The 14,744-nt window shown below is 29.1% G+C and overlaps 1 protein-coding gene across 1 annotated transcript; it reads left to right on the forward strand.

The window, feature by feature from the left end:
• The first annotated feature begins 11,355 nt into the window (after positions 1 to 11,355).
• LOC112788845 (serine/threonine-protein kinase UCNL) lies at positions 11,356 to 13,199 on the forward strand. Its single transcript, XM_025830485.3, has one exon. The coding sequence runs from the start codon at positions 11,615 to 11,617 to the stop codon at positions 12,980 to 12,982; it is 1,368 nt and encodes a 455-aa protein (XP_025686270.1). The 5' UTR covers positions 11,356 to 11,614; the 3' UTR covers positions 12,983 to 13,199.
• The last annotated feature ends 1,545 nt before the right edge of the window (positions 13,200 to 14,744 follow it).

Here is a 14,744-nt window from a genome sequence, read left to right on the forward strand (position 1 = left end):
AACCGTCCCTTTATTTTAGGGAGGTTAAGATTTGACTCCTGAAAGTGGGTTGAGAGATTTTAGTGACCGTTATTTATTTGAATAAGTGTTATGCCAGCTAATCTGACTCCCGACTTCCTTTTAGTGGAATTTGCGTAGAATCCGACCTCTTGGATGGAGATCGATTGCGAGGGGAGGCCAATCTATGAATTGGGCCTCTTTATCTTATTTGATCTTGGGTCTCAGTGTTAGGTCAAGGTATGAACACTAATAATAATAATAATTTAAATGAGTAACCCCACTTAATTTTTCACTAAAATTAAAATTACAAATTCATTATATGAAGTTGATTGATACTAATTAAGCATTTACATGTCCTCACATCTAAGTTCCCAAAGTCCAAGACCAGAATTTTGAATTTCCTAAATTTAAATTAAACTTGAACACAATCTATATAGTACTATACTACTCACCATGATTATGAACTCATCCATATAACATTTTAAATTCTTGGAGAGAAGGTAGGATATCATCATGGCCGACAGGCATCAACAATGTGTAGAGACCTCTTTTCTTTAAAGTACATATATGTTCCAAACTTTGACATGGGTGGAGGAATATAATTACTAGTACTATAGTACATTTTTATAATTTTAATTTATTTTTATTCTTTTCCCCTTTTATTAGTGGAAGGTTATGTATATTTTCTCCCCCCAAATGATGACCGACAGGACCACATATGGTGAAACTTCAAAGCTATATATCATCATCTTTCAAAAATTGGAGTGGGGCTATTATGTCTCCAACAACATAAAATTAGTATACAAAGATTTCATGTAACCCAAAGTTGTATTACATGGGGTTTATTAAGTTGTGGGGTTCTTTTCCAAAGAAACTCTTCTCTTTCCTTGTATACATGTGGAACCAAAATATACTAATAATGCCCTCTTTTATTTTTAATTATGGGATTGCTTAATATGTGGCTTGTTAAGGTATTCCCTTGATTTACTTTTGAGCAATGAGTAATTAAATAGCATGCAATTGGTTAAGAAAAAATATAGGTAAATAAGTTTTTATCAGTCAATTTTAAACAATTATAATTAATAATTATTAATATTTTATTTTTTTAAAAATAAAATTTAAATTATTACTGATTAATGTCAATTAATTAGTATGGAATAAAATTTAAAAATGTTTGTTAATTTGTTGTTGGCTAGATCTCTGTTGGTTACCTAATAGGATTGGTTAGTTAATCTAGGGGTACACATAGAGACGAGTGAAATTGGGTTCGCCTTTATTCGGATCCGACCCTAAATAATGAATGGGTCTATTTTTAAGACTCTTACTCGACTTTAGACCCGATGAAATCATACTACTTTTGGGCCATACTAAAATCGGGTCTCAACCGGGTGAAGTCAGAGTCTTGATAAATTTTATGTCAAAAATTATGATACACTCATTTATAAAGAAAAAATACTTGTTACAGAAAAGTTGATAACAATACTTGAACTTGAATTTGTCCATAAATTATAATTTTATGCTTCTTTGATCTATTTTCTAATTCAATAAATGTGACTAAAAATAAAATAATAAGTTTATAATTAATATAACATAATATTAAAATTAATTTAAAATGTATATTTTTTTATTCTTCCTAGCCTCTTAGGATGTACATAGGTTAGGTAAAACCGGGTGTACCTTGATCCGGATCCAACCTATCACTACAAAAAAAAGAAGTATAAAATGGTATTAATATTATGGCAGATGTATAAAAATACTATAATATCCATTAATTAGGGCAGTTTATATGATGGCCATAATCCATCTCTTTTTCAATGGCGGTCGCCGGTGATTCTGGCGGTTTCAAACCGCCCTGTAATTATACTATTAAAAGGAGAAAGGAAGTCCCAACCTCTCAAATCTAAAATTCCGTCTAAAGATGCGAATTTCCACCAAGTTTGCTGTCGCAGAAACGCCATTTTTGCTCCTTCAAGCTTCTCTTTCTTCGTCAAGATTTTCTCTAGATCTAGGAGCTTCTCCTCCTTCCTCGAGCTTTTGCTCTGCTAGCTTCTCCCTATCCATCAACGTGCCTTCACCTCCTTGATCTGTTTCTCAATTTGCGTTCTAACTTCTCACTTTTAGATCTGTAACTAAATTCACATCCTCTTGTTCTAATTACTTCAATGATTGTTATATGCTAATTATTCTAACTACATCCTCTCTCAATAATGTTTTTTATTTCGATTTTGTATTCACTCTTAATTATTTTTTCTAGCATTTCTTTTTTCATGAGGCTTTGATAATTGACTCGATGCTCTTTATTACTTATTTCTTCTTAGTAATTTCATGGAAGTTCTATTTCGGTTCATTTCTTGTGATGCGTTGTTATCAAATTACCGAATTTAAGGTTTTCCTCTTTTTGATTTTGGTTTTGCTTCCATCAAATTTTGATTTTGGTTCACTCCCTGCGATTGTTAATTTTGTGATTGTGCCACTAATTGTTTGTTAATTTTGGTTTTGGTTCCATCGAATTTTAAATTTTTTATTGATGCAGAGGTACATAAAGCAAAACAATGACGCTGTTCTCTGTACATTAGGGATGGGTATCAATTTCTTTCACTTCTCTACTTTCTTTTCTTCATTAGGAATGGGTATCAATTTCTTTCACTTCTCTACTTTCTTTTCTTCGTGCACATTATTACCTCATTACTTCTTTTTCTATTAGGTTCCATAAAAAAAATCATTGTTTTAATATAACCAATATGGTACTATTATTACTTGATTGATGTCTCAAAAGCAATTAAGAATTAAGATACAAAAATTTTAAATATAATTGAGTTACTTTGACCTTATTAATCAGTAGTTTTGAATTTTTAGATATAATTCAAATAAAGAAGCTAGCATTAGTAATTTTGAATTTTGAGCTAATAATAAAAATCTATCTTGCATTGTTTCTTCTTGAGTTCTCTCTGTGTTTCTTGAGCTAACAAACTCAAGCAAAAATTGAAGTAGGTGATAACTATGTATATGCAACTATTGATTTGTTGCCTCATAATAACAATAAATGGAATGTGTTATTTGTGCGCATATAAAAATTTTTGGCAACAATTTTTTTTTTATTTATAAATTTTGTCATGCCATCATTGTAGGTATTCTTTCCTATTTGTTTCAGGTATCTCCTTCATTCTCTTATATGTTTGATGCTCATTGTTGTATACTTGTTTACTTAGATCAAATGTTAAATAATTATTTTACTCGCTGATTGGCAAGGGTATGCTAAATTTCTAATCTTCGTATTTGCATTGTAAATATCTTATATTAGGTCATTACTTTGTTTTCATTTGTATATATAATTTGGAATATTTTCTATAAATACTCATCCGATATCATAGCATAGTAATATTCAACAACAACTTTTTTAATAAACAAAATTTTTGTCCGTCATTTCTTGATCAGTTTTGGTAGTTTGGTTTCAGGCTACAAGGTAAAAGAAACAGGGAAGTTAAGTCCTCACTAGAGAAGCCTATTGAGATCTACGAATTCAAAGAATGCTATATATTAGGTGGAGCCATCATAATTCAATAATTCATGATTTTTATGATAGAGATTTGATGTATCTTTAGCTACATGTTATGTTTAAAATTAAAAAAAATCATATTATGTTTGATACTTTATTTGTATAAAAGTTATTACTTTTGATTTTCAATACTAAAATATTATATATTATGTTTAATACTTTATTTGAGTTACGAAATATTTTGTTTATAGGTTATGATTTGTCATTGTGAAATTTTAAACAAAAAATTATTTATTTAACGTAATAAAAACAACGATTAAAATTCATGTGCAGATAAAAGTGTATGCTAATTTAAATGATAAAAAATATCACTTTTATCTGGTAAAAACGACGAATTGTAACTGCCATTTTAAACAATTAAAACGCCATTTTAACTCGAAAAAAAATGACGATTTTAAACTACCATTTTTAAACAATAAATACTACTGTTTTAAATAACATGAAATGTCATTTTAACAAAAAAAGTATTGTTTTATCTGGAAATAACGGCGATTTGAACCGCCATTTTAACCCAACTAAAATATCGCCGTTTTAACTAGGTAATTGTGGCGGTTTGAAACCGCCGTTTTAACCAACAAAAAATACCGTTTTATCTGAAAACAACGGCAGTTTGAACTGCCGTTTTAACCAGGTAATTGTGGCGGTTTTTTTAAAACCGCCATAATAACCAAATGACGTTCCAAATTATGGTTTTTTTTAGCCGTTCAAGATAATAATGACGGTTCAAACCGCTATAATAACTCTAAAAAACCACCGTAATTACCAATTTTTTTGTAGTGTATATAATGATCGGATATATTTTTGAGACCCTTACTCAACCCTAAATCCAGTAAATTATACCAAATTAGTCCTAAAATATTCGAATCCAGATCGAATTTTTGGATCGGACGAGGCCATGTGCACTTCTAGATTAATCACATGACAATTTGGTTAGCTTTCTCACAAAATAAACGAATTGAATGAAAAGTGCCTGTTTTACTTTAATTACATCTTTTCATTGAAAAACGAAAATTTAAAGATCAAGCAGAAATGCAGAATAGTTATGTGTTTAAGTTTTTTTTTTTTTTGGTCAGATGGATTAGACAGCCCCTAATCCTAGGTATTACCAATGTATTACATACCCACACAACACACTCGCACATACTACATGAATTCATTTAAGGATTCATTTTTTTTCTCATAGAACTTGAACCCGGATGCAGTTACTTGCGAGACAGCAGATCCTACCACTAACACCAAGCCTCGGCTGCATGTGTTTAAGTTTCAAGTTTTTTTTCTTCTTTAATTTGGGCCATCGTTACATCTGTACATTGAAAAAGTAACATTTATTTAAAGAACAAATAAGCAGGAAAAAAATATGACGTTTAAGGTTCAAGAGGAGGTTAGGCTTTGGAAAACACTTTTCTTTTTTTTTAATTCTTTTTTCCTTTCAAATTTTTACCAAAGATTTAAAGAATATAAAAATTCATGTACAGTTAATTTTATATAAAAATGATAATTGAGAGTCGTTAAATAATTTAATAAATTTGACTAAATTATTATTTAACGATTTTCAACTATTAACTTCACATCAAATTAATTGCATATGAGTTTTTCGAAAAAGAAATCACTAAATTTAGGACTAATAGAACTAATTCACCCTTTGTGAATAGTTACATCGAGAAAGTGAATGTTCTCCATTTTGTTAACTTGAGTAAATTAAGTGCAATTTTTCATCATATGATTTGTTGTCTCAAATGAGCTAGTATTCAGATTAGCCTATAAAAATTTTAGACAGGCCAAAAAATTGACTATTCTGTCGTTTAAAAAAAAAACTTAATTTATTTTATAATAATATTTTTTAAAATTTAACTATTTATCTTATAATATGCAAAAGTATACAAAATTAGAAAAAACATTTTTTAGAAAAAAAAACTATTTATACGCAATACATCAAATTCAATGGGTACAGCAATATATAAATTTTTATAGCATTTAAAATATGTAAACATATTTATAATAAAGTATAAACAATTTAATAACCTTTTAATTATAAAAAAAAGTTATTTATATATTTATATTTTAACAAGTACAGACAGATTTAATAGATCAATTAGACTAAATTAACCAAATCAAATAATGATACAGGGGAGTTAACAAATTGTAATCTTATACGCACTAGCTGTTATATTATATTATATATTAATGCCCTAAATCATGGCATAAGAGATTCGTGAAATCATAGATTTAAATATAAGAAATTAGGTGTATACGAAAATAAATAAATAAATAAATATTTTTGCTTGTAAAAAAATAAAATTAATATTTAGGCATATTTATGATAAAAATATCTTTGAAAGGCTTACAATCAATTTTATTTATTTATGAATAAATTTTATCAATATTTAAAATTTTTATAAATACATAATAATTAATCAAATTAAACTAAAAAAATTATCCAGCAAGATAAGTGAAGAATATAATGAGTCAAACGGGTTAAAATTTGTAGGGTTGTTCTGCATAATTCACCAAAAAGACAGACCGAATTAGAAATTTGAGACTGATATAATAAAAAAATTCACTTAACTCGCACCGCTTAATTCACGGAACTTTGACAAATTTTGATGGAACAAATTTATTCTATCGGCCCGACATTTTATGATTTTGTTTTAAAGAACTTGGTTAATGATTATATTTATTAGATATTTAGAATTATAAATACTTTAGTATTTATGAATTTAAAAATTATAATTTTTATTTTTAAAAATTATAAATTTATTAAAATATTTATAAAATTATATATATTTTAATATTTAATAATTAAAAAAAATTGACGGACTTGACCTGTCGATGTGCTATTATTGATGACACCATCACACCAACAATATTAGTGCGCTCCCATCTCAGAGTTCAAATATATCTTGCTAAACATATAATTATTTATCTATTATTTTATTTAATAATTAAACCTTTTTAGATAGATAATTTATGTAGTATATTAGAATTTTATGGAAAAAAAATTTGCATAGCCAGTCTTAAACTCATACAAAATAAATTTACTAATGAGTAATAGTAACTTTGGTGCAAAGGATGGAAAATATGGTGGACACAATACAAGCCATGACCAATTGACCATCGATAATAGGACACTAAAAGGACGAATCGGACCACAGTCCACAGTAGAAGAGGACATGCATGCTTGACTTGTTACCATCAAACAGTAGAGGTTTTTTTCCCTTTTCGCAATAATAATAATAATAATAATAATAATAATAAATAAATAAATAAATAAATAAATAAATAAATAAATAAAGACATGATTGTTACACGGGTGCAGTGTTTTTTATTGTAGATAAATCAATGTTTAAAATTACAATACTAAATACTGTAAATCCTGGTGCAAATAAACCACAATTTTAACACAAAACAACAAAACCATAAATTTTGTTCATACATACAGCAGGTACATGTTATAATGAGAAACTAAATATAATAGAAATTGTTCCAGATAGGAGGTGAATATTACATTCTTCTCATCTATTAATAATGAAATCATTTTGAGTTAATAATTAAACAACGAATCATCACTTATCTAGCTATTATATTGTAATAGCCCCTTATTCTGACAGGTAGAAAATTAATCTGTCGTAATAGTAAATTTTATATTATATATATAAGGTAAGATTCGAATTATCAATATTTATTTAGGTAGATTAATAAATTAATTATTAGGACCAACTCAATTGGATTAAAATATTAGGTTATATATTTGAAGATAGGTTCATCAGGGCTACAAGGATTTAGTGAATGTCACAAAAATATCTCATTGATATCATACAATAGGTAGTTACCAAAAAATTCATAAAAGCCACTTATAAGTGTCTAAAATATACTCTATATAATTCTAATAAATATATATTAATTACTGAATCATGAATATAATACAGAGCAAAATGAAACTTATTATTATCACTACCTATTGAATGAATATCTAATTAAGAATTTCATTCTCTTCAACAAACCTAGCTAATTTCTATCAAGGATTCAGCCCAACAAAATCACCTAATAACACCTACCCATTCTAGAAAATGGTTTTGATAATCTCTTTTTTTTTTTATTATTAATAAATTACTTGTGCTGTACGTGTGTGTGGTTTCTTAGCTTATAACTTAATAATAGTTTCCTCCTAATTAAAGTCACAATTATTCCAAGTAGAAAATGGATAGCGCTTTATTATCAACAACTCGTGTTGAAGGAAGCATAATGATTCTGTTCTCCACTTGTCTACTGAATAACAACTTGGTTCTGTTTAATTAACCCTAGGATTAATTAACTATATATCTTTTGCTTTTATTAAATTTATACCTTATTATCTGTCATGTTGGCATAAATTAAAGCCCAAACCTTGGCAATAAATATAAAGCATCACTACTTCACCAACCATGTAATGAATCCCCAAACATGCAATCCAACATTAAGATTAATTTGCTACTTCAATTTTTATATATTGGTGCTACTATATATTAATTAAACATCAAGGTATATATATGAGACATGAGTTGATAAATACATGGAACACGATACTTAATAATAAAAAGCGATAAAAATAAATATAAATATTCGGATGCAGTTATTTTTGTATAAAATAAATAATTAAAAATTGTTAGATCTTTAATAATTTTTAATTATTAATTTAATATAAAAATAATTTATACCTGAATTTTCACAAAAATTAAAATAAAGTACATAATTTGTAGGATATAACAAACATCCAACACGTGAAGTTCCATTTGCTCTGTCGTTTTTGTTGGCGATTCGCCGTTTAACTTTGTGTTAATTATTAAGAATTATCTACAAAAACAAACAACGATTTGATGATTAATGCTTGATTATTTCTGAATTCTCATCATCGCCTAGCAGCAAGTTATAGCATCCCAAGATATATTTCGTCAGATTAATCATCAATTCAAGTTTTTTTTTTTTAATGAAAACAATTATTAATTATTATTCCCAGATTTGAAACGACGACTATAGAGTATAGAGACAAAAACATATGATTCCCACCCGTTTAAACGGATTAAATTAATATATCAATCCTATAATTATATGGAAGAGGAAGCTGCCATGACCCTTCTAATTAGTATAATTTCCGGAGTAAAACCCGCGAATAATGATTGCAATACAATTAATAAGTAGATTTTAGTGTACATAAAAGTACAATCTCTCTCTGCATATATGTAATATAGTATATTTAATTATTATCACTCATCAAACTAAGTGAAATAGATTGCTACCAATACCAATACAAGTTGTGTGTATAGTTTAACAAAAGATAATGCAATACACATGGGAAGAAACAATAATTATCAATTTTGAAAGAACAAGTTGTTGACATGATTAGTTGATATATTATTTTAATCAGAAATATTTGGTAAAAAAATTAGTTATAATTAATCAGAATTTATTTATTTAGTATTTATTAATTGTTATAATAATTAATAAATAATAAATAAAATAAATAAAGTTATCAATCCTAAATAGAGTGATGAAGTGTAATTAAGTGAAATAATATGGTGTATTATTTGATCTGTTTATTATTAAGGAAACGACAAGTTTCCATGAAGTGGTAGTAGTGATGCTGGTATAGAGATTAAAGAGTAGTATTAAAGGGCATGTTCAAGTAGTTTACCTTAATTAACTTAGATTAAGGGAACCCCATGTGCTAACCGTACAAACCAATATGGCAATATGTTTTGTCATTTTTTTTGTTTGGCTCAATGCATCTTTTTCGTTTTGTCTGCACGTGTGCTCCCTCCATTCCTTCAATATATATATATATGCAAATAAATTTACTACATTATTATTAAATACATTCATACAAAAGTTAATATATATTATGAATTAGAGTAAAATGATAAATACATTCTTAACATTTTCGATTTCGGACTAATTTAATTAGTTTTTGAATAAAAAAGGTAAGTATTTATATTTTTCTGTTAACGAATAATGTAAAATAAATTAGAATTATTAATATATTTTATTATTATGTGTGTTTTGTTACTGTCACATAAATATAGAAGCCATGAAATTTTAGATAATGAAATATTTATTATTTTTTGAGTTAATTGTTCTTTATTTATCATGAATCTTATCAAATTAGGTGAGGTTTTATTTACTCCAAAAATTATCACGATTTTTTATAAATAAACACGTCACAATAATTAAAGGTACATATAAATACTATAGTTAAATTTTACGTAATAAATTAATAAAAAAGATTACCTATTGTCTACCATTATTTATTATGGTAAAAAACCAAATTGATATATATTTTTCTTTAGAAACTATTTAAGTTGAGAATAAAATCTTCAAGATCTACCTATTAGTTTACTCTATAAATTATCATTGTATCTTCAATAATAAGACCTACTTGTAAATGATTATTGAAGAATGAATAAGTTTTTATTGAATTCAAATACCACTATGAAAAATCCTTCCCTAAGATATTTTTGCATTGTTTTTAAGAAAATGCCTCATATATAATATTGCATATATACAAAAAAAATAAAGACTGTAAAAGAGAAAAAAATAATAAAATAAATCATATAACAAAAGTTAAATCAATGTTACATTACATATGATATATAATAACTAGCAATATAAGAAAAATTCAAAAAACACTAAGACTCGATTTGATAAAAATTTTTAAAGCGATAAATTAAAATATATAAATATTTTATTCTGTGTTTAGTTTAAAAAAATCATGTGATTGTACTTTTAAGTTGAAAAAAATATAAAAATTTTTGAAAATACAGTAGAATTAATTTGTGTTTTTCAAAGTTAAGAAACTTGATATAACCTTATATTAATGAATATTCATATTTATATTTATTTTTACTGTTTGTTACATTTATGTATTCCTATGAATAAAGTCATTTTAAATGATAAAAGAATTGTCAAAGATAATTTTTGTAACTTGTAGTTATTATTAAAAATAATTTTTATTTTAATTTATTAATAAACATAATTATCACAACTTTTAAAAAATATATTTAAAAAACCAATTTTAATAAATTACTTTTGAAATTTTAAGGTTTTACCATCTCAAACCTAAGTATATTTTGTTTTATATTTTGAAAAGAAGAGAAAAATGGAAATGAGATTATTAGCTATCGACTAGAAATCCTATTAGTTACATTCACTTTTGTATTGATATATATATACATTGAAATGCTTGATATTTTATATTTTCCAAGATAAATCCACAACAGATACTTTTAAATATTTCTTGCTCCCTCCATTTCTTCTATCTATATATATATGCAAATAAATTTACTACATTTATTATTATTAAACACATTCATATAAAAGTTAATATTTAATTCAAATTAAAGTTAATATATAATATAAATTAGAGTAAAGTGATAATTACATTCTTAAAATCTTTTATTTTGGATTAATATGTTTTTGAATAAACAAAATATTAATTAAATCCTTCACAATAATAAATGATAGATATGTATATTTTTTTATTAATGAATAATGTAAAATAAATTAGAATTACTAATGATATTTTATTATAATTACTAATGTATTAGTTAATTCTATAAATTAATAAATTATCATGATATCTTCAATAATAAGACCTACTTGTAAATGATTATTTAAGAATAAATAAGTTCAAATACTAGTATGAAAAATCCTTCCCCTAAGATATTTGTGCATTGTTTTTAAGAAAATGCCTCTTTTTGTTTCTTGCTCCTCGTCGGATTGTAAATAATATTATTATAGGTTGAAATAGGAATTTTGTTTGTGTTGTTGCTGTCACATTTTGACACACAAGCTAAGAAATGAGATGAATAGGAAGCTGTTATTTGAGAAGTTTTTTGACCAGAGAAAATAAAATGAAAAGAAGGAGAGTCAAAAGAAAAGCTAAGAAAAAGAAAAACACAGAAAAGAAAAGGGCTATAGAAAGCATATCCAGACCAACCCAACCAACCTTGTATATTTGTTTCCACATACACTCACTCTTCTTCATCCCCCTTCAATTCAATTCATCACACAAGCTCCAATCCATCCATGTCCACCAACGACATGGATTTCCCATTACCACCCTTACCCTCACCACCACCACCACCAACAACAACAACAACCCCTCACCCTCTTAACCTAGACAACCTTAAAGCCCTCAAAATCCTTGGCAAAGGTGCCATGGGCACCGTCTTCCTCGTCCACGACATCACCGCCACCTCTACCACCTTCTTCGCCCTCAAGGTCGTCGATAAAACCACCCACCACGGCAAGCTTGACGCCGACCGCCGCGCCCGCTGGGAAATCGAAGTCCTCTCCAAGCTCTCCAGCCACCCCTTCCTCCCTTCCCTCCTGGGCTCCCTCGACACTCCGGACTTCCTCGCCTGGGCCCTACCATACTGCCCCGGTGGCGACCTCAACCGCCTCCGCTACCGGCAAAACGACCGCGTGTTCTCCCCCTCCGTCATCCGGTTCTACCTCGCGGAGATTCTGTGCGCCCTCCACCACCTCCATTCCCTCGGTATCGCGTACCGTGACCTCAAACCGGAAAATGTCCTCATCCAACACAACGGTCACGTGACACTCACGGACTTCGACCTCTCACGCAAACTCACACCCAAAACCGTTGCAACAACCTCTCATACGGTTACAACAGTTGCAACTGACATTACCAACAAAGGTAACAGCATTCCGCCATCGGTTCCCACGGATCCTAATAAGATTCCATCAGAACCTCCTCATCGCAGGAGACACCGCCGGAACTTCACCCGCTGGTTCCCGCTCCACTCGCCGGATGCAGCTCGTAAGAACTTGAAGAAAGTGAAATCCGCCAGAGTCAGCCCCGTGAGTCGACGCAGGACGAGTTTCATCGGCGACGGCGAGAGGTCCAACTCGTTCGTCGGTACCGAGGAGTACGTGGCGCCGGAGGTGGTGCGCGGCGAGGGACACGATTTCGCCGTGGATTGGTGGGCGCTGGGGATTCTGGCGTATGAGATGATGTACGGTACGACGCCGTTTAAGGGGAAGAACCGCAAGGATACGTTCCGGAATGTGTTAGTGAAGTCGCCGGAGTTCGTTGGAAAACGGTCGTCGCTGACGGATCTCATCGAGAAGCTTCTGGAGAAGGAACCGACGGCGAGATTGGGGTACACTCGCGGAGCCGATGAGATCAAGGAGCACAAGTTCTTCCGAGGTGTAAGGTGGGACATGTTGACGGAGGTGGTGCGGCCGCCGTTCATTCCGGGAAGGAACGACGCCGGATCCCGTGAATCGATGGAGGGTTTGTTAGGTGGAGAGGGCGGCGTGAACATTAGAGATTATTTTCAAAGGTCGCGGTTGCCGCCGTCTTTGCCACCCTCGCCGTTGCCCTCGCCATCCGGCAAGTTCAAGAGGAATGTTTCTCTATCGGAATTCTAATGGTCACGTGCGAGGGCATTGATGGCACGTGGAAGAGTTAGTTATTCGGTTTATTTTTTTTAACGGTGTTTACGTTGTGATTTGCTGTGCACATATAGAATAACGGTAGATCTTGAAAGAAAATCGCTAATCGGATTAGTGGTAGTTAGTTATATAGCCAAGAGTTGTAGAATACCATTGTTTTGTACGTGGAAAAAAATAACCCTTTTCCTTTTAATTTTAACTTTTACGTGTTTAATTTCACATATGGAACCATTTTAACTGAGGTGAATATCTGGTCAACATTATTAACAACATTGCATGCACATATATGGACTCTTGTTCAAGTTAAACATGATTATTTTTATTAAGTGCGACCTTCAAGGTGCATTGAGTGCAAATTATTCGAAATCATAGCTGTTAGCAGATTTTTCCCCTGTAAAGTTCGTGTTGCAATTATCCAATTATAATACTTACAATTTTCACATTAATAACTAACAAGACACCTCTTTTTGAGAGAAAAGTATGTAATTAGTTGGCATCATCTGATTGAAATAAATAAAAGAGGACCGTAATGACACTTTCCACTGTTTTTTATCTTATGCATTTGCTTGTGGTAATAATAATGGCCAACTAATTAAAGTAGTGTACAAGTAATTTTTCAATCAATATTCAGTTAGATTTGTTATTTTATCTTTTAATTTTGTCATTTTTTCTCTTCATCTGAATTTTTTGATGGCAGAGTATCTACTGAAAAAATAATTTGATTCCTAGTTAAACCGATTTATTTAACACATACTCATCAAAGTATTTTCTGGCTTCACAATTTTATGGTCTGATTTGCAAAAGATTCGGCAATACGGAAAAAAAAAAATAGTACTATCCACTAAAATCAGTTACTAGTATAAAAATATATGTTTAAAAATATATATATTAAAAATTGATTAAATCACACGTATATTTATATACAAATACATTGGTAATTAATTTTAATGGTTGATTTTAGTGTACAAATAGCATCTTTAAAAACAAAAATATAACCCGTGAATTATGTTTTATATGATGATTTAATATAGGAAAAGTATAGGTAGATAATAAAAATATTAAGCAATATGAATAATAGATATATCGGATGTTCAATTCACTAAGTGTGCGGATGGTTATTCTAATATTAAGATTTAGATGGATAATTTAGGAGTATAGTGTGTTTTTACTTTATTAGGCTAATTTTAATGTTTATTATTCACATTATTCACAAAAACATTGTTTACTTAACAAAATCCATTAATATATGATGAAACAAGTTGCTGAATTAAATCATGGTTTAGGTAAAACACGCACAAATTATTATTATTAGGAACTAAGTGATTAAACGATAGAAATTAACAACTTACCTTTCACAGCATAAAGTAAACATGGTCTACAGTGCTTGTTTGCAAACTTTCTCCATATCTACACTTTTATATAACTATTATTCAGCTATTTATTTATTTGTTCACAAAATTCATAAGTACAGATTGTGGGATAGGTGATGAAGATGATTAGAATATATTTTATATAAAAATGACGGCTAAAAATCTTAACTAATTTTAAATATTGATTAAATTACTTTATGATGTAGCATATGAAAAAATTAATTACTTCCTTTGTGTGAATAGCCACTATATATAAAGAAAATTTTTTTTATAGATTTTTTTTTAAAATACTCTTTTTTATGTATCCATAAATTTTTTTTAATTTTTATGTAAACTTAAACCCAAAACCACATTAACACCTATTAATT

This window comes from Arachis hypogaea, chromosome 3 (assembly GCF_003086295.3).
Source record: "Arachis hypogaea cultivar Tifrunner chromosome 3, arahy.Tifrunner.gnm2.J5K5, whole genome shotgun sequence".
Taxonomy (NCBI): domain Eukaryota; kingdom Viridiplantae; phylum Streptophyta; class Magnoliopsida; order Fabales; family Fabaceae; genus Arachis; species Arachis hypogaea.

Bases quoted from the DNA above. Each gene is read 5' to 3' on its own strand.
- LOC112788845 (XM_025830485.3), top strand. From the start codon at position 11,615: ATGTCCACCAACGACATGGATTTCCCATTACCACCCTTACCCTCACCA.